The sequence below is a fragment of the Chanos chanos genome, chromosome 4, assembly GCF_902362185.1.
Source record: "Chanos chanos chromosome 4, fChaCha1.1, whole genome shotgun sequence".
Classification (NCBI taxonomy): domain Eukaryota; kingdom Metazoa; phylum Chordata; class Actinopteri; order Gonorynchiformes; family Chanidae; genus Chanos; species Chanos chanos.
In genome coordinates, this window is record NC_044498.1 from 49,452,319 (window position 1) to 49,477,608 (window position 25,290).

General features: G+C 42.5%; 1 protein-coding gene across 1 annotated transcript; it reads right to left on the reverse strand.

Annotated features, from left to right (window-relative positions):
- Positions 1-1,087: 1,087 nt before the first annotated feature.
- On the reverse strand, positions 1,088-24,827 carry antxr1d (ANTXR cell adhesion molecule 1d). The gene is made up of 18 exons (XM_030771478.1): positions 24,649-24,827; positions 20,526-20,597; positions 20,201-20,272; positions 19,938-20,019; positions 19,789-19,819; positions 19,623-19,696; positions 19,413-19,481; positions 19,192-19,272; positions 19,022-19,082; positions 15,015-15,113; positions 14,571-14,640; positions 11,218-11,296; positions 10,586-10,681; positions 10,360-10,398; positions 7,171-7,269; positions 6,525-6,692; positions 6,077-6,157; positions 1,088-1,373 (listed from the first exon to the last, which is right to left on the reverse strand). The coding sequence occupies exons 1-18, from the start codon at positions 24,798-24,800 to the stop codon at positions 1,122-1,124; spliced, it is 1,677 nt and encodes a 558-aa protein (XP_030627338.1). The 5' UTR covers positions 24,801-24,827; the 3' UTR covers positions 1,088-1,121.
- Positions 24,828-25,290: the final 463 nt, after the last annotated feature.

Genomic DNA, 25,290 nt, shown 5'->3' on the forward strand with positions numbered 1-25,290 from the left:
CTATGATGCAGAGAGACAGATTCTTTCACTGATGTGGCATAATTATGAACATCAGAAAAACTGCAGTTTGAATGTATGTTTTATCTTTCAGAAACCCAATGAATTCTGCCATTCTTATCATTATTATCAACATCCTGTTTTCTTTTCAACATGACCAAGTCATGGAAAAAAATATCTGCCATGAGATTAAAATATAAAAACAAACAAACAAACAATAATAAACCCAGACAGTATTCGATAAATGAAAAGGCCAGGGGATATTTTAAGGTCATGCTTTAGTGCCCTGTTCCACGGGAGGACACAGTCATTTCTCTTAAAGAGTGCCTTCCACCAAAGCAAGGCTGAATAAATTAGATGATAGAACTGCCCCGCAGTTGCAATACTTTGGCTTAATTATCTTAAAGAAAATAAAAACGGCATTAATCACTGGATACAGAGTATACATCGGTAACTGGAGAAATAATTCAGATAATTGTTTTGTTCCTTTTCGGTTTTCAACACTCGTACGATCTAAGTGCGCCATTCTGTCCGAGCTCTCTCACTGTTATCCGTTTAAATCACATGCACTACAAACTAGTATTCATCTAATCCGATTTACATTACCAGACAGGACCAGGACCCAAATGTTCACAACCACATTACAAAACCACGGTACACTTACTTACAATAGCCTTCAGCTCACAAAACTTTGCATTCTAAACAACTTTTAGCTGAAAAACAAAACAGAAAAAAAAACACATTTCCCATGATAAAACAAGTCAGAGTAGTATCTGCTATAGATGACCTTTTAACTCAGTGCTTGTGTGTGTGTTTTTAAATTTACATTTAAGTAATGAATGCAAAATTGACACGATATGCCAACGCATGGAAGAAAAAGAGTGTATATGTCTACCCTTCTAACTTATTATGGAATATTCAGTAGTTGATCTGATTACTTATTCAAAGACTTGTTTTGGTTTTTTTTGCTGCCCAGCAACAAACCTAATAAAAAAGCATACAGAATGCGAAAAGCCCAAGCTTTAAGAAATATCAACTTTTGTTTTCTTTTTTCTTTTTTTTGGGGGGAGGGGCGGTGTCAGGCAAAGATTTTGGGGTGTTCGATAATGGTTACCCCTTTGTTCTCAGTGCCTGTTCCCAGGGTAGGGTGGGGGCCGTGAGGGAGGGGGGCCCGGGGGTGCCCGAGCCGGCGGAGGTCCGGGGGGCGGTCGGCTGCTGGGCCCACGGGAAGGTGGTCGGCTCGGTGGAGGTGAGACGTCGTTCTTCATCAGGGGCTGGTGGTCTGGCAGTGGTGGTGGAGGTGATGGTTTAGCCTGCCTGTGTGCTGGAGCCTTGGCAGCTTCATCTTTCACCCGTGTAAAGTTGATACACCGTCCCTGTAGGAGCACAGCAACAAAGGCACCATTACTGACAAAAAAAGACTCTTAAAGACAGATTTCACCTCTGAAGGATCTATCTTTCTTCTGTGGGCGACGAAACGAGGAAAGAGAGAGAAAATAGAAACTCAAGGCTCTGGGTATCTGGAAGATGCTCTCTCTCTCTCACTCGCTCTCTCTCTCCCTCTCTCTGAGGGTTAAAACTTGAGGCGAAAGTCTGCTCAACTTATCTAACAACCAGAGGGACTGAAGGAAGGTAAAAAAAAAAAAAAATGGAGGAAAAATAGGAGCTTTGGTTCAGCCACTGCTAATCTTGGACTGATGTCTGTCATGGATGCTCCAGCCTGCTTCCGCCTGGTATGCCCAGGAGATGAACCCGACTGGGGCGACACCACTTCAGACGCCCAGACTCAGCTGTCACCGCAATTCCATCCCCAAAAATCATGGGGGTGGGGTTGAGGGGTTGAAGCTATGTGCACTGGGAAGAAAAGGATCGGGGTAAGAGGGGAAAACACCCTTTCTCTGCTGCTAAGAATGGTCAAGCTTCAAGAAAAGCGGCGTTCTTATAACAACAGCGATTCATCATTGTCAGCAAGGCTAAACTTTTAGGAGCGATTGTTAGACTGTTTTTCCGAGGCTCTAAGTAGAGAACAAACAGAACAAAGGTATTCAAACTTCCCTTTCCGGATCATTAAGTGCAAAAAATGCAGCTTTCTATAACACTGAATAAGGAGAGGAAAAAAAATCAACTTTTGTCACACAGAACTAATGCTTATAACTCGCCCGCAAACTCTCTTGCAGTAGCAAAGTTGCATTCTCTTATTAAATATTTATCATTGAAGTCAACGTCTTTCCATTAAAGTTTGGATTGAAACCTCCAAATTGAACCTCAGAAAACAACTACAGAGTTTAATGAATATGACTAAAATGTATTGAAATGTTAACATTTCAAATGATTCTCAGAGGACACATATTCTTTACAAATAGCAGGGCCCTGTATATTTATTTATGTGTAAAGCTCTTGAAAAGCACAACAAAGTAACATATAGCATCGTAAGCAGAAGAACAGATTAAAAATAAATAAATAAATAAAATAAAAAACACAGATATCGTGTGGAACAGCCTCTCTTGCCAAACACCAACAAATGGCAAATGCCAAAACATTAGCTTGATAAACAGCAGGGACATGGGAACCTTTGAAAGCAGAAGCAGGGCCATTTAATACGATCACGGCTGTGTCAACCTGGCGCTCCCTTTTTTTTTTTTTTTTTTAATTAACGGTCCACTTCCACACCCCCCCCCCCCCCCCAAAAAAAAAAAAAAAAAAACACAGCACTAACAAATGAATATCAAGCCTCATAATCAAGGAGAGCATCTCGAGCGAAATCCATCTGGATTACTTTCACTCGAGTGGCGACGAGAGAGAGAGAGAGAGAGAGAGAGAGAGAGAGAGAGGCCAACAGGAGGGTAGCCAGTTTCTGCCGCACTGTTTGATTACTTGTCAGACAAACAGATGGAGTGCTCAAAGGCCACGAGCCATATTGTGACAGGAGAGATTCCCTCCTTTTGTTCCACAGCCTAACAGCACCAGATCAAGGCCATGGAAGGGGATGGCCAGCCTTTTTTTGGGGAGAACTTTTTTCTCTCTCTTCTTTTTTTTTTTTTTTTTTTTTTACAAGCCACAACATGACGAAGGTCATTTCTGCTTTGTCAAGTGGGCTGCTCTTCGTGATGTGAGGTTGCACACGTTACACTCAGGCAGTCAGTCTTCACAGTGCAGTAGGGAGAGAACGGTACAGAGGAGACAAGTGTGTGTGTGGTGTTAGGGTATCTAATTCTGCTGTCTGCAGTGTGTGTGTGTGTGTGTGTGTGTGTGCGCGCGTGCGTATATATGACCTGACAGGCAAAGCTGTCAGGTCATATGTATCTCCATCTCTCCTCATCCTGATCCTCAACGCCGGCTTCACAGTTACACAGAAAAAAGAAAAAGCAAACGAAACATAACACAGAGGCCAGTTCTCTGACGCAGATGATGGCGTCTCGGCACATCTCACGGCTCTACACGGTGACTACGGCGAGAACGCCATCCCTCTACCGACATCAAGACCTCCTCAAAGCAGCTTACGGAGAATCCTAACAGACAAGAGCGAGCCGCACGCGACTGCACAAAGAGGACTAAGGTTCCCGCTGTAATCACGCAGATGATCTCAATTAGTCACTCCAACGTGTGAGACATGAGCTTCTCTCATCATACACAGACAAGCGCTGACACAGCATGACCACAGAAGATCCCTCTGTAGGGGATCTCTCCATCTCTGCATTGGCCTTGACATGTCTTTCTCTATAGACACCAGCATCCAACTGCTGCAGAAGCTTGCGGCCTGCTGGGGGCCTTCCACAATGCTTACAACAACATATGGCCCCATCCACCAACCCCCCCCCCCAACCCCCCCGCCTCTGCTCTCTTCTGCTTTCCCTCCACCCGCATCTGCACAAGTATTCATGAGGCTCCTTTCTTATCCTCTCCATATGCTCACTCTTGTGGCAGGGGGCTGTTGTAGTTCTGCTCGCCAAATTGTCCCGTTTCCATTGCACACGACCACTAGAGTAATGGGACCCTTTGCACACACCCCCTCCCAAACCAACCCTGACAACCAAGGCAGTACCAAATCATTCACCAAGCCGTGCCTCCTCCTCCTCCTCCTCCTCCTCCTCCTCCGCCTGCCTTAACAATAGCCCATCACAATAAAAGTCCTCTCCTTGGCTTTTCAGTAACCCCCAAACCTCACATTAGGGGGGATGCTCTGTTTAATAAGGTGTTAAATCAGACCACCTAGTATCTGTTTCAAAGGCTCCGCCCCCCCCCCCCCCCGCCCCTTCCCAACCCATACTTTTCGTACCTCACTGGCAGAAGATGAAGAAGAAACCAAATGAGAGGGGGGAAATGGCTGGAAACAATTGGAGGAGCATTCTATTCATTCAAACCTGTAAATTATGTTAAAAAGGCCAATTCCTTCTGGTGACCAGAGCCGGTCTCTTTTTTATGGTCACTTTTTACATTCCAATAGGTCATTAGGTAAAAAAAAAACAAAAACAAAAACACTTCTCATTTTAGGGGGTTTTCCTTTGTCGTGAAGCATAAACGGTGCTGGTAAGATTAAAACCAGACCACGTGAGGCCAAGATCGTTCGACTGGAGTGGTCCTGTAAACAGAGCCGACAAAAGGAACAAAAAAAATGACTCCCAACGACAAGAGATTCTTTCTCCTCACCACAATTCTAACCAAGTCATAAAACAAACCTGTCCCCTCTGCATTACAATGTGTGCACTCAAGCTTTTAGGTAACGAATTTAACCCACACGCTCATCCACATTACACATTAGCTAAACTGCTGCAAAGAACTAGAAGAGTATCCACATGGAAAAAAAACAAAAATTAGACAGTTGGTTTCAAGCCGAAATGGCCAAAACTCACTAAAGGGAAGTACATTTTATAGCAACCAGTTTCTGTATTACGTATTTCTCAAGTATTCGTGGCCTTTGAGTTGTTGAATTTGGAAGAGACAATATTTGTACTTCGACAAATATTCAAGAAATGTTAAACCACTTAGGCAGGCCATCACTGCTCTGCGTGGAGCGTAGCGGCACCATGCATTGCGTTGAGCTGCTGAAATGAAGGGGGAAAAACAGCTAAGAGGATAATAATGATAGGCTATATAACTCTGGCCCAGTACTGGAGCCCGAACCACAAAACCAGAGCACAGACAGAACAGGACTAGGTCCAGACGACAGGGTTAAGAGAGAAAGGGAAAGAATGAGTGAGAGGGAGAGACATTGAGAGGGACAAGGGGAGACCGATAGACAGACAGACAGACAGACAGATTTAGACAGACAAACAGAGAGTACGACTCCCATACAAAAAAAAAAAAAAAAAAAACGCAGCCAGTTTTGTGTGCCAGCGTTGTGCTTTTGTCAACTGGGGTAGGGCAAGCATTGTACTGCAGGTGGGCACAGGACAGAGTACTCAGTGTGGGTACGAACAAGCTTCTTTGTGAACAGCACAGCTGTTTCCATGCAGCCTCTCTGCTTTACAGAGTCTGCTGCCTTTACGAGTGTCTTTTCCAACTTATGTACAGTATATAGGGGGCAGCTGAGCACTGGCTCTCTCCAGCACAAACAAGCCTTTATACAGCCGAGTTCAATGAAAGCCAGGCGAAATCAGATCACTCCATCCACGGCGGAGATGATCTCTTGTTAATGGAATCATACTGCCGAGCCTGCTAGCCTTTGAGTCTTGAATGAAAGATGCTATTCACGGCAACGCAGATGTGTTGCCATGACGAGGCATGCGCTGGAGGAATAACGCGCGACGCAGTGAGAGCAGAGATGACACATGGCGACCTTAGCCGCCGAGAAGCGGAATCAGAACCCGTTACAGAACACGGGCCTTGTCCACGTGAAATGAATTAGGCGCAGTTCAAGAATGGCACAGACAGCAATTGGCGATTCGAGCGAAAGAAAAAGGAAAAATCACCATTGAAGACAATAGTGTTTCCTGCTCTCTGTGCAACTGAAGGTCAGATTTAGCGCTCCGCATGTCATCGTTTGTGAATGAAGGCAGAAAAAAGACAGGATAGATGGTGATCATTTGACACTGTGCACTTATAAAGAAAGACTCGCTGGCGGATGAATGAAAGGTCTAACCTGATCTCCAGGCTGTGGTCTCATCAGCGACACCTGATTGTACCCTCGACGGAACAGAGCCAAAAGTGCGTCCAGCTTGCCCTGTAAAACACACACACACACACACACACACAGGATGATAATAACTCCATTGAAACATTTCGTCATCCTTTTTTCCTGGCCCCTTAGACAAATTCTCTTTTTTTTTTTAACAACATATTATTACATTGTGAATCGCAAGAACATACTCAAGGACATAAAATGCCATTTGGACAGATACGTGGGTAGGGACTGGATGAGTATTAATGTTACTAATAATTAGTTCTGATGCAGTATAACAGAATGTTCATAATGTGTTAAGAGAACTTCATAATGTGTTCAGAGAACCTTGACAGGCTTAAAAGGGAAGCCAAGTTACAAATGAATGAAGGGGGAAAATGGTGTTGTCACGATCAGGAAGTCCCTGTACCTGGATAGGGGTATACCATTTCCTCTGCTGGGTGGGTTTTCGACCCGGGGGCTTCCGGGGCTTTGGTTCAAAGGGCTCAAACTCCTGCTCGGGCATCTTCACCACAGCGTTTTTGGGCTTTTCCAGCTTAGCTCCTTCCTCAGTGGAGCCCTTCCCACCCCAGCGCACCTAAAGGCCGACAGGAAAACAGATGAGACGCGGCTTTAACAAATGGTGGAAAATGTTCATCAACACATAGGAAGAAGAATGCATGCATCATTTGTGTGTGTGTGTGTGTGTCTGTGTGTGTGTGTGTGTGTGTGTGTGTGTGTGCGCATATGTGTGCGCGTATGTGTGTGCATGTGCCTGAGCATATGTGTGTGTAATATGTGTGTTTGTTCATTAACATACAAGCATGTCTGGTGGTCTGAGATGTAGTGTAAGCAGCATGTCTCAGTGCACTCATAAAATATTCCATTGGCACAGTGCAGACAGAAAAGATATGTAAAACCTACATGGCTTATATGCCTAGCTAACCTGTGAGGTTTCCCTCAAACCCCTATAGCTTCTCTTAACCTTCTCTAAACTTGTGTTGTCATAGCAACACAGGGATTATAACCCAGAGAGTCAACCTTAACTTTATGTGACCATAGTCAGTCAGTGTTACCTCCATTCTTTTGATGCCTCCCACTCCTCTCCCTCCATAGTATGACGCATCCACAGTGGGCCACTTCTTCTTTGGCATTCCATCCTCATCCTCAGACTCCTGTGCACATACACACACAGAATGATCTAGAATATATGGCATTCCATCATCATCATCATCATCATCAGACTGATACACACACACACACAAATGTACACACAGAATGACTTAGAATCGTTGGCATTCCATCATTATAATCATGAAACTATTTTATATTACAGTAGCAGAATCACACAGACATACACACACATGCATACACATATGCACCCCACCCCACACACACACACACACACAAAGATTTAGAATGGTTAGCATTCCAAATCATCATCATCATCAAACTCCTATATACAAGAACAATCACACACACACACACACACACACACAGACAAAGATCAGAACTGGCTAATGAGATGATATGGTCTTAACTTCCTCTATGATTTCATCAGACGGGAATATTTTTGGTATTCCATGCAAACACGACATAAGCCATCATTTTTTGACAAACTATGATTCACCGCAGTCTTAGTGTGTGACGCTGCCTTTCCACTGGAGCCTCTCTAGCTTTCACTTGAGCTTCATAAATTCCTTCGGAAGGCATTCCAACACAACATGAGAATACACACTAAGCCACAGACTGACAGCACCAGAGGAATGAAATAGTATTTCGTATTGTCATTCAGAAGGTCGAATCAAAGGGAAACTTCCATCCATTCAAAGCATAGAAACAGAGACCCTTGTTTGTGGGTTCAGTGTTAAGAAGCACAGATGCACACTCTAAGGCACAACCACAAAGCTCTTTTATTTCCCATCAGCCACTATGACTACTCGCCTTTGACCTTCGCCAACAAAGCAAGCACAAGAGGGCCATTATACATCTTATTCTGAAAACTCGACCATTCCGAATCCTGCTCTCTAGCCATCTTGCAGCGTTGCTCCATTCACCCAAAAGAATCTGAGCTTTCCACGGCGTGCTCAGAACGTCATCAAAGATCCTTGGTGACTCACACATAAGTCAAGCTGTCTCAGACGTTAGGGAAGTCAGCTTTAAGGAACAATGGTAATTCACACAGGGGTCTTTTTCTTGCTAAAGCCACAATGCCTTTAAATAGAAACCACAGATTCCTCTTCTGTTATGAAAAAATAGCACTGAATATATAATTGTGCACAGTGTCATCAAGCTCTAAAGTATCAGACCAGAATAAGATGGAATAAATTACAAAAATCTATATGCCCACACGCTTCAGCTTATGGAACACTGTTCTGACCAGACAGACTCTGTTTTAGACAAGGCCATTGTGCCTTACCACACTTAAAGATCTCTTTATTTAAATGATGAAGAAATCATGTAGAAAAGGAAACTGAAGTAGATGCTGACCCAGACAGGTGTTCACAGGATCCTGTACACACAACCCAAACATAGACCATGTTGCATCAATGGTATAGATAACTGTGCTTAATGGTTCACTGTGAATATTAGACTTAATACGTATATCACTTTGCTGGAACCATAACCTTATTTCAGAACCTGAGCCCAGTGAAATTACCATTATTCTGAAAAACTATTTATAGCTCAGCACTCTGAACATTAAACCTAGAAATCTAGCAAAATAAATTCATTAGCAAATACCTCTTCATATAGTAAATAATTATTATATTTGCATTAATGTAAAGAATACAGTAACATTCTTCCAATTCAGTTCTCCTGGATAACTAAGTTTCTAGATCACCACATTCAGTAAGTAGGAAATATAACCCTAATACTCAGGGTATTGAAATGCAAATGTAAGCATTTATTGTGACAAGTTTATTGGTGCAGAAAGAACTTATGGTTACATGGAACAGGCTTCAGATGGAACTTGAACACATTCGCTAATGTAGATACAAAAAAACTCTACATAAACAATGAACTAATGCCTGTGAACCAGTGAGCTAATGACTAACAGCTTCTAAACCACGTAAAAGAGGACTAACTATAAGGATCCAACCTCACCACATTTAGAAAACGACGGGACAATATGAAGCATGAGTTAGCGTCTCCTTGGTAAAGAGGCACGTTTGACCAAAGAGGAAATCTATCTAAAGGGTGTACTGATGGAGTGGTAGTGAGGGAGGGGGAGAAAGGGGAAGAGAAAGAGCAGGCCCAGCCATGATCAGGTATTAGAGTCTTGAGGTGTTGACTGAACGCAGAGCAAAGCAGTTGGTCTCAGGAAGCCGCGACACAGGTTTTGTTTCGGAGCTAGAGATGTTTAGAGACGTGGATCTTCAGACTTGATGAGATTGGACCAATTACAGTATTCACAGAGACAAGCAGGCCGGAACAAGGCAAGATAACATGATGACCAGGAGGATAGCAAGGTGTTGGGCCTTTACCCATACTAGCATTGGGCATGCTGCTACCTCTTTTGGGGGTACATGCGGCCAGAGGGAGGGTACACCCCCTGGAATTTGGAAAGTGTTAATCAAAGCTCGGTTTATTTAATTTTACATAACTTTTTCCAGCTGAGGAATAGTAAATTTATATTAGCCTGCTCAGATCTCCGGCATTTTACGCCTCTGAATGAGCTCAGATAAGGTTTCTCTATCATTAATAACAGCATAGTTTCACTGACTGTCTGAAAATTAGCCGCTGGTTACTCAGCTCCCGGGTTATTTTGAAGTCCTACCATGTGTTTATGGCAATTATTTGGTAATGTTGTACGGTCAGTTTCATTTTCTTTTGTTCTACATACTTTGTGCACGAGTGGAAGAATGCAGATTGGACTTGTGGCATGGTCCATGGTCTTTATTGGGACAGATCGTTATCAACTTGTGACCAAATGGTACGGGGGTTGCTGCGCTAAAACTTCGAGCCTGGTGTCTGTTAGGTGTTGAGACCAAGTGGTTTTTGCTTTAGTGCACATTGGTCCTGAATGCAGAGATGCCTGGGCCATAAAAAGGGTCAAAGAGACAGAGGGGGAGGAAGAGAGGGTCAGAGAGAGAGGGAGAAACAGGGGGACATTGGGGGAGAGTCTGTGCAAAGTTTACCCTCAGAATTAATGAAACATTCATTTGCCCATGTATTGTAATGTAAAAAGTCTCTCCTTCAATTGCCGACGGCCTACACTCTAAAGTTTTCTGATGAAAGCCAGATGGGGCTGGTGAGGGACTTACAGGTTCTGGAGGTGGAGGAGGAGGGGGCTCTTTGATGACCTGATGAAAGAAAAATGTTCATAGTTTAGAGTTAAGAGTTTATTTTTCATTCCACGACTTGTTTACCCCCCAAGTTATAGGGGTTAAACACGTATTGTCCATATTTGATTTAGGCATCTGTTCATTCATTCATTTATATGGACTGTCCATCCATTCTTCCATTTGTTAATTCAATAAAAGGACTCACCACAGTGCAGCAGAGGGGCCAGAACCACCACAACAGTATAAGGCCCAGTAAGAGGAAAAGCACCAACAGTGCGATGAGAAGAATGGACCCATCAAACTGCACACAGACCAGGACACACTCGTCAGTACAACAGCAGGAACACCACATACAACATCACATTCACATGAATTCATTCAGAGGACGATTTTATCCAAAGTGACTTCCAAGACGGGCAGAGTACAAACCAACAGGACAGAACACAGCACAGCACAGACAGCAAAAAAATCCCAAACAAAACAACAACAAAAAAAAACAGCTATCCATGCAAGAACTGAACTTACTTGGGGAAAAACAGACACCTCTGAAGAAAGAAAGCAGAGGAGACCTCAAAAGGCATGAAGAAGAGTAAGAGAAGAGAGAGGGAGATCAATTCAAAGCAGAGTTTGTAGAGATAAATTAAAAACAGATGGAAAAATGAAAATGAAATTAAATGAAATTTAAAAGAAATGAAGGACAGAAAGTTTCATTCAACACAAACAATCATTGCAATTAGGACAGAAAAATCTTCAGGAGATTGAGAAACATAGGAAATGTTTTTGTTTGTTTGTTTGTTTTTTAAGCACGGCAGTATAAAACCGTTTGTGCATACATACACATTCAGTGGTGGTGATGCTAACTGAACTGGTAATGTAGGACAGACCCTCATTCATGCTGACCTGGAGATAGATCACCCTAAAACACATAAACAACATTTCCCACAATTCCTTTAGGAAAACAAACAAAAAGTCTCAGAGCTGATAAGAGATTCAAAACATTCCTTTTTGGTGAAATTGTAATTACATTTTTTTTTCTCTCTTTTTCTCTGCGAGCCATTAGTCTGTCTCAATCAAGTTTTGGCATTAAAAGAATGTAATTTGGAAGAGGATAAAAAGCCAAGTTCACAGCTGTATGGTGAAAGATCACTTCCTACTGCTGGCTGAAGAGTTTCCATTGCATTCTTCTCTCTTTCACATCCTCTAAAAACCAGACTGCAAAATCCAAGGCGAGTGCACGGCAAGGTATTCGATAAGTAATGTGTGTGTGATGTGTTTGTGTGTGTGTGTGTGCAGATCTCTATCTGTCTACTTGCGTGCAAGTATGCTTGGAGAAGAGATGAAGAGATGGGAGGATAGGGGGAAAACACAAGGAGGTGTGGGCAGATGGAGCGAGCAGGAAGTGGGGAAGAGGAGGAGAAGGCCAGGGCTTTCCTGTTTTATTCCCCGATGCTTTGTTCCTCCTTGACTTCATTCCTAAATATACAAATGTGACACAAATAGCATGGGAAGAGGATCTGTAGCAATTAGAAATGTAGACTGTCTACTCTCACAACTTTGAGCCTGCTGCCAGTGCACAGTCCCACTCCAAACCAACACCTTGCATGAACATTTGACCGGCAAAAAAACAAAGCTGAACAGAATGTGCTACATTTTTCGGGGGGGGGGGGGCGAGCTGCTGTTTGGTTTAATCTCTTAACTCTTACTTTTGAGTAAATTTATACAATGTTCATTTCAAAGATATAAATTGGAAGGACCGATCTGCTAGCGCTGAAAGCGTAGCACTGAGTCCAGATCCTGTATCTGGAAGATCGGACCCTGAATCTGGTTGTAGATAAAAGAAGCTGCATCTGTTTCAGATGTTGCATCTGAAAATGGAGACGTTTTTGGTCGACGCTAAGAGGGTGACAGCATGCGGAGGGCGTAATCCTCACATCAGCCTCACTTTTGACCTCTCACTGTGACAGCTTTCTCAAAAAAAAAAAAGAAAAGAAAACAGACTCTCACCCGGCGTGAGAGGAATGCAACCCTGTTCGGCTGCGCTGTGAGCACTGCAGAGACGGCAGTGTCCTGGAGGTGGTAACGGCTATCTGTTATTTATTGGCCGATGTTTTTCCTTCCAGTTGTGGCCATAGAAGACCAAGAATGGGGGGGGGGGGGGCAAAGCTGTCAATAAGTTACTACAGGGGTCTCATCCCTTAGACCCATCCATCTCTCTCTCTCTCTCCCTCTCGCTCTTTTTCTCTCAAGTCCTCCCAGTGACAGTGTGGTGACAGGCGGAGGGGCGTGGGGGTGGGGGATGGGAACGGGGACCCAGCAGGACACAGGGGTCCAGTGACAGAGCCATCTCGTCTGCCATCAATCAGGCTCCGACCGGCTCTTTTTGAGCACGTCTTGGGGAGGTCTCTCAGTCAGGACGCGTTTGGCTGACAGCAGTGACGGCTGGCTCACACGAGACGGCACCCGAGACTGAAGAGGATGGGAGGGTGTCGGGCAGACTATGCCCCCCCCCCCCCCCCCCCCCCCCCCCCCCCCCCCCCAAAAAAAAATCTCCCAGTCAAACACCTTATACATTTCACATGAGCATCTCATAAAACGTGGTAATATAAGCTTACAGCATAAAAAGTACGAAATTACAAAAAGTTTCCATTGGCGCACCAGATAGTGGACTATTATGGTTACAGCTGATATTTTAGAAGGTGATTTTGATTGGATTGGGACTGCCAAACAGGATCTGGTATTGACACATACTTTTCTTATTGACATTCACTCCTCAGAGTCAGGTGATGAAAAGAACAAGTTGCAAGTCATACTGTCTTACTAAAGAGACGCTGAGAAGCACAGTCAAGTCCCATTGTCTGATGCACACATGACAAAGACAACGGCCAAGAGTCCTCTGACCTATTGCCCTTAATCACGTCTAACAACATGCAATCCCCAAGCCCCATAACCAAATGAAATGCTACGTCTTGTCTATTTTTAGCTGCTGACTTTAAGTTCTCTTTTTTTTTTTTTTCTTTTTTTTTTTTGGAAAGCTCAGCTGCAATTCATCAAGTACCAAGCTCCAGCGTTACCGCTCGTTTTGAGCAAGAACCAACAACGTGTCCGTACTTGCTTGGATTTTTTTGCTGATGCGAGCAAAATTGAGCACAAGACTCTATGACTCTACGCTGGGATTTTGATGTTAAGTTAATAGTTTTATTAACAATTCATGTTCTTTTTTTTTTGCTGTTTCCACGAACAGTCCAAATAAAGGAAAAATATCCAAATTCATCCCAGTAGGCTATAGAGTTTCACATCTACAGTGGTTACCCGTGACATTGTGCAAGCTTATTTTAGTGGTAGGGGGAGGACAGTCTTTCGGTCCAAGTAATTATATTTTGAATATCACCATGTAATAACTAGTAATAACTACTTTTGCTAGTTATTACATGATGTTAAAGTGATGAGTCGGATCTTTTCCTTTCCAGCCGCTCATCAGTACAACTAGCCTACTTAAAAGACGACGAAAATATCACGTGCCTAATCTCGGTTTTCGTATCGGTGCAGTGTGAGATATATATATATATATATATATATATATATATATATATATATATATATATATGTACATATAGCAATATTGTCTCAACCCTAGACTTGAGTGCTGCTTCTCTTCCAGTGGAAGACAAGAGAGACTCAAACAATCTCAGGAAATCTTCCTGACATGAACAAGACAGATGAATTCCTCAAGGTGTCTAGAGCCAGCGGTACGTATAATTATGCGCAGGGCTAGCGGCGTCAACGCGCGGCCAGCAGCACTTTATCATTTGCTCTGGGAGTTTAAGTGCTAGTCGAAACCCGCAGATACTCTGGAGGGTCCGGCTGCATCTGACGTGAATATGGGATGTCTCCATGTTTCACTGCCCCTGTTGCTAGTACCACACACACAGAGCCCCAGGCTCACATGTACACTCAGTGAAAACTTCTCACACAAATAAACCCCATGGTGTCCGTTCTCTCAGAAGACGCTAATTAAATGCACGTCTTGGGCTTTCTGTGACTAACGCGCGCGGTGTCTAGCCGCGTTAGGAAGCATACAGCTTGATTGATATGAGGAATTTCCAAACGACATTGACCCTGATTTTCAAGAGTAACAATGCATAGGCTGTTCAAGCAAACATGAACACAGTGACTAACTTTAGACCACTTACCTCCCAACTTCATCTATAACCGGCGCCGGACATAGTAAGAAGGTGTTTTCGATGCTGACAGGTCTCTCATCTGAAAATTAAGAACATGCAGAAATAAACAACTGCTATGAGTAAACATAAAATGAGAAAACTATAGATGTTTGAAAAAAAAACCTTTCATCTCATTTGTTATTATATATCTTTAATCATATATCTTATCTATCTGTCATCAGTTAGGCTACTAATTGCAAGGCTTCACGAATTGTGGAGTATTGTAAAGGCAGTAACCACAGAATCATCATATGTGTAAACTGCCTTGTTTTTAGTAAATATAAATCCTTATGCTTGGTATAATTTTGCTACATTGAAAATAGGGATGGCTCTCACTCTGAGAAAAAAAAAACCAATTCAATATGAGAAACACAAAAAGTCTTCACTTCTGAAACTGAACTCAGTCATACTTACTCAAAGTGACCGTGTCGTTGATTTTGAAGCTGCACAAAACCTGATCAATGTTTCTGGCATGAGAGAATCCATTTCCTTTGATCACGACTTGGAAGTGCTCTGAAAGACAAAAACATACACCGGTTTTATTTATAAACACCGGTAGTCACATGACTTATCCTTCTCAAAGGAGGGGTTGGGGGGGGGGTTCCATATTTTGCTCATTTTCCAACATTCACTAAAAGTCTTTTATGTTCTTTGATATCGTAAATTATTTCCACATAACGATTCACATATAAACCATTGCTCCACACTGGCTGCGTTTGGAGGAATAGGTCAAATGGTTCTGGCAGTTCTCTTGCAGATCTTTGTCTCATGTAGACCTTTGCGAATAATGTCATGCAGTGTGAAATCATAAAGTGTGTGTGTCGCTGGAGGGACCAGAGACCAGAGCCTGTTATTTTCTTCCATCCCTAACCTTTCAAGAACGCTCAGCTCAACACAGGGAAACAACAACGACAACAACAACGACAAAAAAAAAAAAAAAAAATCCTCCAACAGTGCTAATAATAAAAGTGATGTGGTTCACAAATCTGAGAGAGGGCTGTAGCTGGCAGGCACCGCGTTGGTGGTTGGGGAAGCTGCCTCTCTGACCTTTGTGCCCCCTCAGGGGGTGCTGGAGACACTGAAGGCTGCTAAGCAGCATATGTTACAGAGAAAAACACGCTCACTTAAAACCTGTCTCAGTGGGCGTCAAAGGACGCGGAGTAGATCTGACCTTACCTTTGGCGCTGCCTCTGTGTGTGGGTGTGGGTGGTCCTTTGTGTGCGTATGTGTGTGTGTGTGTGTGTGGATGTGTGTGTGAGATAGAGAGAGAGAGAGAGGGAGAGAGAGACAGTCTGTAAAGATGATATTTTATCTAAAAAAAAAAAAACAAAAGACCTAAACTAATGGAACACAGCAGCCTCCACACATTTAACATTTAGCAGCGTAAAGATCACCGAATAAAAGTATAGCACGCGTGGAATGCCACCAGGGAAACACAGCAGTATGGAAAGGTCAAATGAATAGCACCGCTACAACCTCACATAACCCCACTTAAGCCATTTCTACAACAGCAAGAGGAAATCAGGAAAAATTAGACACATTCTCATATGAAAAGATCGACTTATCATTTATCATCAGCTAAACATGTTCTCTGCCTCGTCTTTTAAAAGTACTCAGGATTAACCGTTATTACAGTAAATAGAAATAAGTGTTAGTAACTATTTCAAATATAAATATATTCCAGTATTTTACTGTTTCAAAAGATGTAGAGTATTTTAAATGTTTTTCAGGTAAAAAAGCACAGATGATATATTGTGATGATAACATTAGGCACTGTTGTTGATAAAATGTAGTTTGTCATTTTTTATAACTTTTTTTGATCCTACGTAAAATGCTTGTGTGGACATTTTTCTCTTTGTTACACAGAATCTGATGTTGCCATTGTTTATATGTGTGAGAAAGTGGCGTGTGTGTGTGTGTGAGTGTGAGTGAGAGAGAGAGAGAGAGAGAGAGAGAGTGAGAGAGAGAGAGAGAGTGTGTCGGTATGTGTATCTCTTCTGACTGGTTAAAAGAGCGTCTATGTTGATGTCAGCGGCTTTCAGACATGTCAGGACTGTACTTGTCTCTTAATACGTCAGCACGAACTAACTCCCCCCCACCTCCCCCCGCCAATACCCCTCTCCCAATTAACCTGTCAGTACTCTCTCTAATTATGCCAGGGCTGTGTGCCATGCAAATATCTGACACTGCCATGCCTGTGCTTGTCCCGTGGCCGTCTTACCCAGTGCCCGCCTAATGTGACGGCCACATTGCCCAAATGACTAATTCCATTTAATTTTTTCGGGGGGGGGGGCAGCTACGCTTCGCCATCCACGTCCTTTTCTTCCCGTGTTACCATCAGTTGTAGGCTGTCAGGTTCTGACAGGACAACACGGGGGGTGGGGGTGGGGGGGGGGGTTGTTGGGGGGGGGTTGGAGAGAGAAGGTCAGCGTTGGCTAGGCGATGGGCACCGCTGGCAGCAAGATGGTGGGCAGGGACTGGTGCGCTGTCGGCTCGGGCCCGATAGATCACGCTGAGGAGCTGATGCTTCCCGTCCTCACCTGGGTTAGCCTGACGGGCGCTCGCGTTTATGCAGCGATGCCACGTCTGAACACAGCATCTTCAATCACCGCCAGACAGACTGACGGTGGGGCGAGAGGGTGAGCTGGGTGGAGGGGGTGCAGGAAGGAAACTGGGCGGGGGCGGGGGCGGGGGGTATAGAGTAGTGCAAGCATTAATCAAAGCGGTGATTGCTGTCACGTTGAATAGCACTAGCATCCTCACAGTCCTGAGAATGATGGCCTATTCGCAGGCTGCGTGGCCTGGTCACTTCACATCAGTCTGATCCCTGAGATGGCCAACCTCAGCTCAGAGGATACACACTCATGCACACGCATGTACACACACACACACACACACACACACACACACACATACACAGATTGCCCTAGAACTGCAGGATGCACAACCAGCAAACCACAAAAACATCAGTGCACAACAAAAGAAATGCTAACTGCCTGTCAGCACCCCAAATTACTTTTCCACTGTACTGCCTGTGACAAGAGGAGTTCAATAGAAAATATATTGTCGACAAGCCTGTCCATACCTGTACCAGCTTTTAAAATCATGTTATCAGTGGAATTTGACAGAACAGCAAAGCGGCGGATGTAAATACTAAATTGGCCCGCGGCTATCTTTTATTTCTCTCTGAGAAACTCCTGCGAGGGTTGAATTAATTACTAAACAATATGTTCTGCTAATAATGACATTCACTGTCATGTAATATTTTTTCCTAAAGATGAAGTCCCTTACCCTCTTAATGTTAAGCTGATTGGATTTTGGTCATTAGCATGAAATCAAGATTTGTTAGGGTTGACTAGGTTTGAAAAAAAAAAAAGAAAAGAAAGATAAAAAAAACTATTATTATCCCTGTGCTTATATCTAATTATAAAATCCTGTGTGATTAAGATATTATCTAAATGAGAGACAAGCCCTAATGCAATTTAATCCATTAGCCAGCAACTATTAGCCTGATCTCAGTTGTTTATGAGTCATTGAACAAAAGAATAACATTTTTCCCCTATCAGTTTTCACATCACACTGGCCAGGGATTTTTTGGTCTTTCCTTACAGTTCATAAAGCCATGATGTCCCACTGTGTGACAGAGAACTTATTGTTTGGAAAGGGTCAAGTGAAATGAGAACGCTTGTTTTTTTTTTTTTTTCTTTTTTTTTTGCCTGGCTGATTGGAGCTGGCCTAGTTTGCCACATTCGATCTGTTCTCTGGCCACTTGCACGGCTGGATGTCCCCCACGCTCCAGCCGCGCTCCGCGGCTTTAACAGCGAAATGGCCATTTCTTTAATTGGTCTCTGTTCGGTGGACGTGCCCCTGCCATGTCGGGCGCTGGTTGTGCGTTAGACTGGGGACGGATGCAGTTTGACATGACCTTATTAGCATGCACTTACAGCGGTGGAGAGCGCGCGCGAGAGAGAGAGAGAGAGAGTGCACTTAAAGCACCGTCTCCATGGTGATGCGACGGGGGGGGCCAAATTAGTTCTCTCAAGACATGATCAATTTTCATTTGCTGATTAACTCTGGAAACCACCCTTAAAAAAGACACAGAACTCCACCAGCAGCAGCAGCTCCCAGCCAATTAACTCAGGAAGAGCTAGTCCTTTTACGGCCCAGACGCATTCTCTTTATTCAGTCTGAATTCAGTGATACATGAAGATGTTGTACAGCTGTTCTATAGCTTTTTGGAAGGGAAATCAAGTAGTATGATGAGAATGAATTCTACATATTTCATATACATATATATATATACATATATATATATATATATATATATATATACATACACACACACACACACATGTAATTAAAAGGATATATATATATATACACATATATCTTTAAATCTGCTCAGGAGAGATGGTTCTTACCTCCAGCACAGACACTTGATGGTTCAGCTGCTAAAATCTCTATACAGGATTTCTTAATGATCTAGGGAGGAAAAAAAAGAAAAAGAGCGATAATTAACTGTAATATCAAAATGATGAGTTCCAAAAGACAGTTACATCCAGAGAGAGAGAGAGAGAGAGAGAGAACGTACTGAATCGATCATCCCTTGGAGGGCCTGAAATCCACCAATCACAGGGAACACGTGATCAATGGTGTCTGCAATTTTAGCCAGCTGTGGAAAATCGACACAGTAATGTTAGCCTAAAATAAACTGCAGTATTCCAATGTAAGGCATGAACACCACAAAAAAAAAAAAAAAAAGAATTGTTATATATTAAAAAAAAAATCCCTCCAGATATCTGTCTCATTCACCTGCGTTTGATTGAAGTCTTTCACTCCCACACAATACACGATTGCTCCCATTGACCGGGCTCTCTGCGCCTGCATGTTAAACAGGCAGAACGCAGTGAGTCCTCACAAACCCTTAACGTCACATTTAATTACACATCCAAGAGGACACAGGCTGGAGACGGTATTACGTCACGTTTTGGTTTTTGGTTTTTTGGTTTTTTTTCCACTTGCCTCGCGCTGTGCGGTGTCGAACTGATACTCGTTCAGTTCTCCGTCCGTCAACGCTATGATCACGCTGGCTGTTCCTTTAAAGAGAAAAACGAGCAATTTGCGTTTAATGTTTACTCGTTACACGCTGGTGTGAAAATGCACTGTAGTAATTGCATACGTCACTTACCGTAATTTCCATGGTATATTTGCAGGTTTGCCTGTAATTGCAAAGTGGGTGTAAATATCGCTGTCATTGTGACATTAAATCTAGTCTAACCAGAGGGCTAAAAGCATTAAAGCAAATATTATTAAACAAACAAACAAACAAACACGTACCTCCTTTAGACCAAGATTCATGAAAGTATCGCCTCCCGGTGCCTCTCTCTTCAGCATATTCAGGCCTTTGGTAATATCCTCCCTAGTGGCATAGACAAGGCAAAGATAACCAGTTTCTGCCATGGCGATCACAACAGAGAGCCTCTGTATTTATATTTGATCTGTTTTGTTTTTTTTTTAATGTCTGTTTTGATAATGTTTGATAAAGTAACGCTTGTGTCAGTGAGGCAGGAAATGGAGGGTGGAGTTAGTGGAGGTCGTACCGATTCTCAGTCAGTCTCATGATTGTCTTTCCTCGTGTCGAGAAAACGATGAAGGACATCCTTAACATTGGGCTGTAAAACCGGAAAGTATGAATTTATGACCGGATGATTCCACCAGTAACGTCAAACTGGACACCACGCATGACACCGCTTTCCCTTCACTGTATACGCTGACCAATGCGTTTCGCGTCACAAATACATAATAACTGACAGTTTTGTTTAATAGGAATCAAACTCGGTGTGACTAATCCATTGGACACAGGTAAGAGAGTTCATTTAAAGAGCAGTCTGGTCTAACTTGAATAAATTGCGGTGATAAAAGTACCTGATGAATTTCTTTGCCACCTGCTCCACGAAGTAGTAAATGTCCCGCCAATGATCTTTAACGCTACCAGATCTGGAGTCAAAACAAAAAATGACGTTTTTCAGAGTTCAAACAATTCATAGTAAAAACATTGCAGTATTTCATTTCATGTTGATATCCATTACAACCCCCCCCCCCCACATACACACACACACCCAACCCCAAATCCACAACCAGATTGTTTTTCTTATGCTATTTATTTGTAACACAGACCTCTGTGCCCACCAGAACACCTTATAAATGTTCACTGCTCGCAAATGAATGTCAGGCCCCACAGCGCTCTGAATGAGGACTAATTGTTTTTGTGCCTGATGAATCTGTCTCCTGCTAGCAGCGAGAACCACCCCGTTCCTCCTGGAGCAGACCGCTCTGAATGGGAACAGATGGCAAAGGCCCAGTGCAACAAGCCAGTGTCCAAAACAGTGCTGGCATTCACATTACCAGCTGAAAGGCTTCAGGCTCCAGCTCTGAGAAGAGTCGGGGCTGGAGGGGGGCCAGACTATAATCTGGACATACCAAAATGTTATAATCCCATCAAAGTCTAATCTAATCACGGATAAACGACAGGGCAAAGACTATAAAAGTCCTTCCATGCGCTTGGACAAAATGTACTAGAGCTACTAAAATGTAATAGAGGCCAATAATGTTATTGATTTGAGACTGAAAGGCAAAATTTAGGGAGAAGAGAGTGATTGTGTTTATGAATCTTGTTTCTTGACTATATTAGGAAGTTAAGTTATTTTATGTTACATTAGTTTTGCTTCACAGATTCCACGACCTGTAATTTCCCACAAGACAAGAGATGTGTTGAACTCATATGTCATTTTCATTTTGATGTTGTCAGTTTTTATTCCAGTGTTAAACAAACACTCTCAGACTAAATTTAACGGTGTGGCAAAATTTGCACTCTGCGTGTGTGTGTGTGTGTGTGTGTCTGTGTGTGTGTGCGTGTGTGTATGTGTGTGTGTGGTGTTTGTGTGTTTGTGTGTGTGTGTGTGTATGTGTGGACTACCCAATTTTAGTTCAGCTCTTTAGAGCAGAGAATGAAAATAGGCTAGGTTGTTATCTGATCTGGTTGTTTTGGGTTTGTTTTTTCTTTCTTTGGGAGTTTTTTTTTTTTTTTAAACCATTCCCTGTAAGAGCTATGCTTCCTCCACAGAATCCCACTGCAACATTAGCCTTGAGTTCGAAGCAGAGCCTTTGATAATCTGTTTGATCAGGCTCTGCTAATCTGTCCAATCAGCACAAGGATGTGGTCAAATTACATCACAGTCAGATATGTGATGAAGTTAATGCAGGCATTGTCAAATCTGTCTCTTTAGTCAAACTCTGACCTGCATGCCTGCGTGTCATGATGCTCTCATGTGCTTTAAGGAACAAATCACCTTACTCTAAAAAAGGTTTTTGAAAAGGTTGTTGGTACCCTGTTCAGAAAATAAAAGCATTAATCGGTATTACACAGATACATACCAAAAAAAAAAGGAAAAAAAAAAAGAAAAGAAAAGAAACCATAGGTAAACTGGTGAATGATGATGTTCAAAAACATCTGGTCTTCTGAGCTGCTTGTTCAGAAATTACTTTTGAACCAGTGACTTGATTTATTTAGGGTAACTGAATGGCATTTAAGCCTTCCGAATTCCAGCCAACTGCACCACTGTTTCAGTATGTAGAATTGTGTCTGAAGCTTGATGATGCATGTCTTTTCTGTGTTCTCCTGGGGCTTTGTTTAAACTTTATGGATAAAAGGTTGAAGCTAAAGGGTGCCTGGACACACAATACTGGTAAACTCAAAGACTACACATAGCAGGGCATAGCAGAGAAAGAGAGAGAGGAGAGAGAGAGAGATGTAATGGACTGTGTCCTTTTCTACCAGAAACAACTTCATTCTTAAATTCTGTAACTGTCTCTAGATGACAATATATGTCACGTCAGCCCATCATAACCTAATCTCCACATTCAGTATCAGAAATATTCTAATATAAAATATTGAGCTTTCATCGAATGTGGCACAGACTTTAAAGCACTGGAATATGCAAACATTATCTTTATGGATCTAACTGCGATCACATAAACAGGTTTGCCTTTTGTAAACTCACACTGTATGTTATCATAATGTATTTAGATCAAAGCTCTTGCTGGTTCTACAGCAATCGCTCCACACCAGCAGCTTGAAGACCTCTACATCTCAGGCCCTGTTTCACTAAGGCAAGTGACTATGTCAAGTTCAAGACTATGTGTTCAGAGCTTTGGTACACAACGTGCTGGAACGTGCCTGGCTATTCACAGGTGCTGAAAAAGTATTCAGAAGACGGCTATTATGCTCCAGCAGCAACTGCAGAGGAGAACGGAGCAGATGGTGGTGAATTTGAAAACACTGCACATTCTCTTGCAAAAAAAAAAAAAAAAAAGGGTTTGAGTCAATCAAATGCACTTGGAAGGGGTTGGAAGTGCCAATATATTATGCTTGAGAACAGCACTTAGGTACAATTTTCACAGATATCTCTCTCTCTCTATTTTTATGGCACACATCACGCTTTTGTCTTCTTCTTCTTTTTTTTTTTTTTTTACTTCACTGTGTCTAAAAACCAGTAATTTTACAGTTTTACTTAAGCATACTTCTTGAAGAACACTTTCATTTTGTGGACTAATGTGAGTGTAATGAATTCAAGTACACCACACCCACATTCTTTCTACTGGGGTACAGAAATTAAGCGCTTTTTTTTTTTTCCAGCTGTGAACACTTGTGCAAAACTTCATGTTTAAATACACTGCAATATTATATCTGCATGACAATATCTAATTAATGAAATGGAATATGTGTATTTATAGTGTATTTATATATTGTTAACGTTGGTCGCATTACTGAAATAGGATCATCGACACACACACAAAATACAAGGAATTTGATGGATTTTTTTTTTTTAACTGTTTTTTGTACTCATCCAAACCACAGTCATCAACATGCAAGATGGGTTGTCAACACTGCCTTAATGTTAACTTGCTCAACTGACAACAGAATCAAACAGTTTTATTTTAAAATACCATTTAAAGAAACAATGTGGGCAGCCTGACATAGACCAAGAAGGAATTAGATAAACAGAGGATTGGGCTCTTCTGTCTTCAGAACTCCAGACAGGTCAAACATATTACTTAATCTCAATTCCTGTTCATGAAAGATCCAAAGAATGATACTAATGCACAAGAAATGTCTGATTATCCCCACGTAGTTCTGCTGAATTTGAAGGTCAGGCATGACTAGTTGCTGTAGGGGAAAAAACAAAAAACAAAAAAAACCCTTGGGTTTAGCAGTGTATTTTGTCCACTCTACTCTCTGGCGCGCTATTGTTGCATGTGGTTCCGTTTTTCTGTCTAATTGAGTGGAGGTGTTGCTGATAGAAGAAAAAGCCCCAGTAAGATACTGAACGGTCCAGAAGCTATACCAAATACAGCCGAACGCAACAGAACAAAAGTAGAAGTAACTGCTATAATACACGGGATATTGAATAAAGTAATCATCAGCAGCAGACAAAGAAAAACAAACAAACAACACAATAGCTATTAAGCCTATCATATTTCCCAGGTTAAAAGACAAGCTGCGGTAAAACCTCAAAACACCTTATAGAAAGCCTGTTCTCTAGCGTGCTTCCTTCAGTAGCTTCAACAGTTGGTAAACCATCGTCTGATTTAAACGGCTTTCAGCATCTCGCCAAATTCCCCAGGATATGTGTACTACTTCCCGGCATTTGCAGGATGAGAAATGAGACAATGCACTAAAAAAAAAAAATCCTTCAAGCTGTTCCCTTCCTACCACAGTCTTAACACAGCTTTTGTGATTTCACGCTCAGCGTCCGAGTCTGTTTGAATAACTGGCGTGTCAGTGTTCTTGGCTCACGAGCATGCATTCGCTTGACGTGGTGTCTCTCAGAGAATGATAGAATGGTCAAGCTGTATCATGAATTATAACGATCTAACAATGTAGCACACGGTCTGGATCTCTGCGCCTCTGCTGATGTCCAGCTGGTCGCATAGCAATGTGCAATGAAGAGAAGGAAAGTGAGATGTCAGGAATGCAAGATTCACTTACTTGTCGAGGACAAAATACAAGTCGAAGGCACCGTGACAAGATCTCTCTTCCTTTTCTTTTTCATCAGGAGCAGCCTTTCCAGTTGGGAGATCGAGCATTAAAATTCCAAACAGAAACAGAACTAGACCTAAGTTTACCATACGCCGCGCCATCTTTTCTATCCACTTATGGTCATCAAAAAAAGACTTACGCGCATCAGACAAAAGTGGAATTTCACATTATCTGGAAAAAAATGATGTCAGAATACTCTTTCTCGGTAATTGCGTCCCATAAACCAGTCTAATCTATCTGTCTTGTCACGGATCTCGAGACATAAGTCATTAGACAGTGTAATCTCAAAACATCACAGACTGCCCCTCCTCAACAAAAGCGCTTGGAGGAGGAATGAGAAACCGGACGGTACAAGGGCAGGCAGTCGTGAGACTTCCCTTTTCCGGGAAAGACAGAGCATTCAAAAGCGTAGACTGAAGTGTTCTCCCAGACATTCCGAATACAGGCGACGTCTAGCTCTTGCTCTGTTCAACAACCGTGTTGCTCATGATAACATACTTTTTTTTTTACTTTGTTTTTGGACGATGGACGATAGTTTGTATCGGAGCCAAACAATAATACGCAATCATTAATAATCACACTTATACGTTC

Bases quoted from the DNA above. Each gene is read 5' to 3' on its own strand.
- antxr1d (XM_030771478.1), bottom strand. From the start codon at position 24,800: ATGGCGCGGCGTATGGTAAACTTAGGTCTAGTTCTGTTTCTGTTTGGA. The intron at 14,641-15,014 runs GTAAGTATGACT...CTTAATTTTCAG, and splicing joins CAACGACACGGTCACTTTGA to ATGAGAGACCTGTCAGCATC. The intron at 1,374-6,076 runs GTTAGACCTTTC...GTGCTCCTACAG, and splicing joins GACCACAGCCTGGAGATCAG to GGACGGTGTATCAACTTTAC.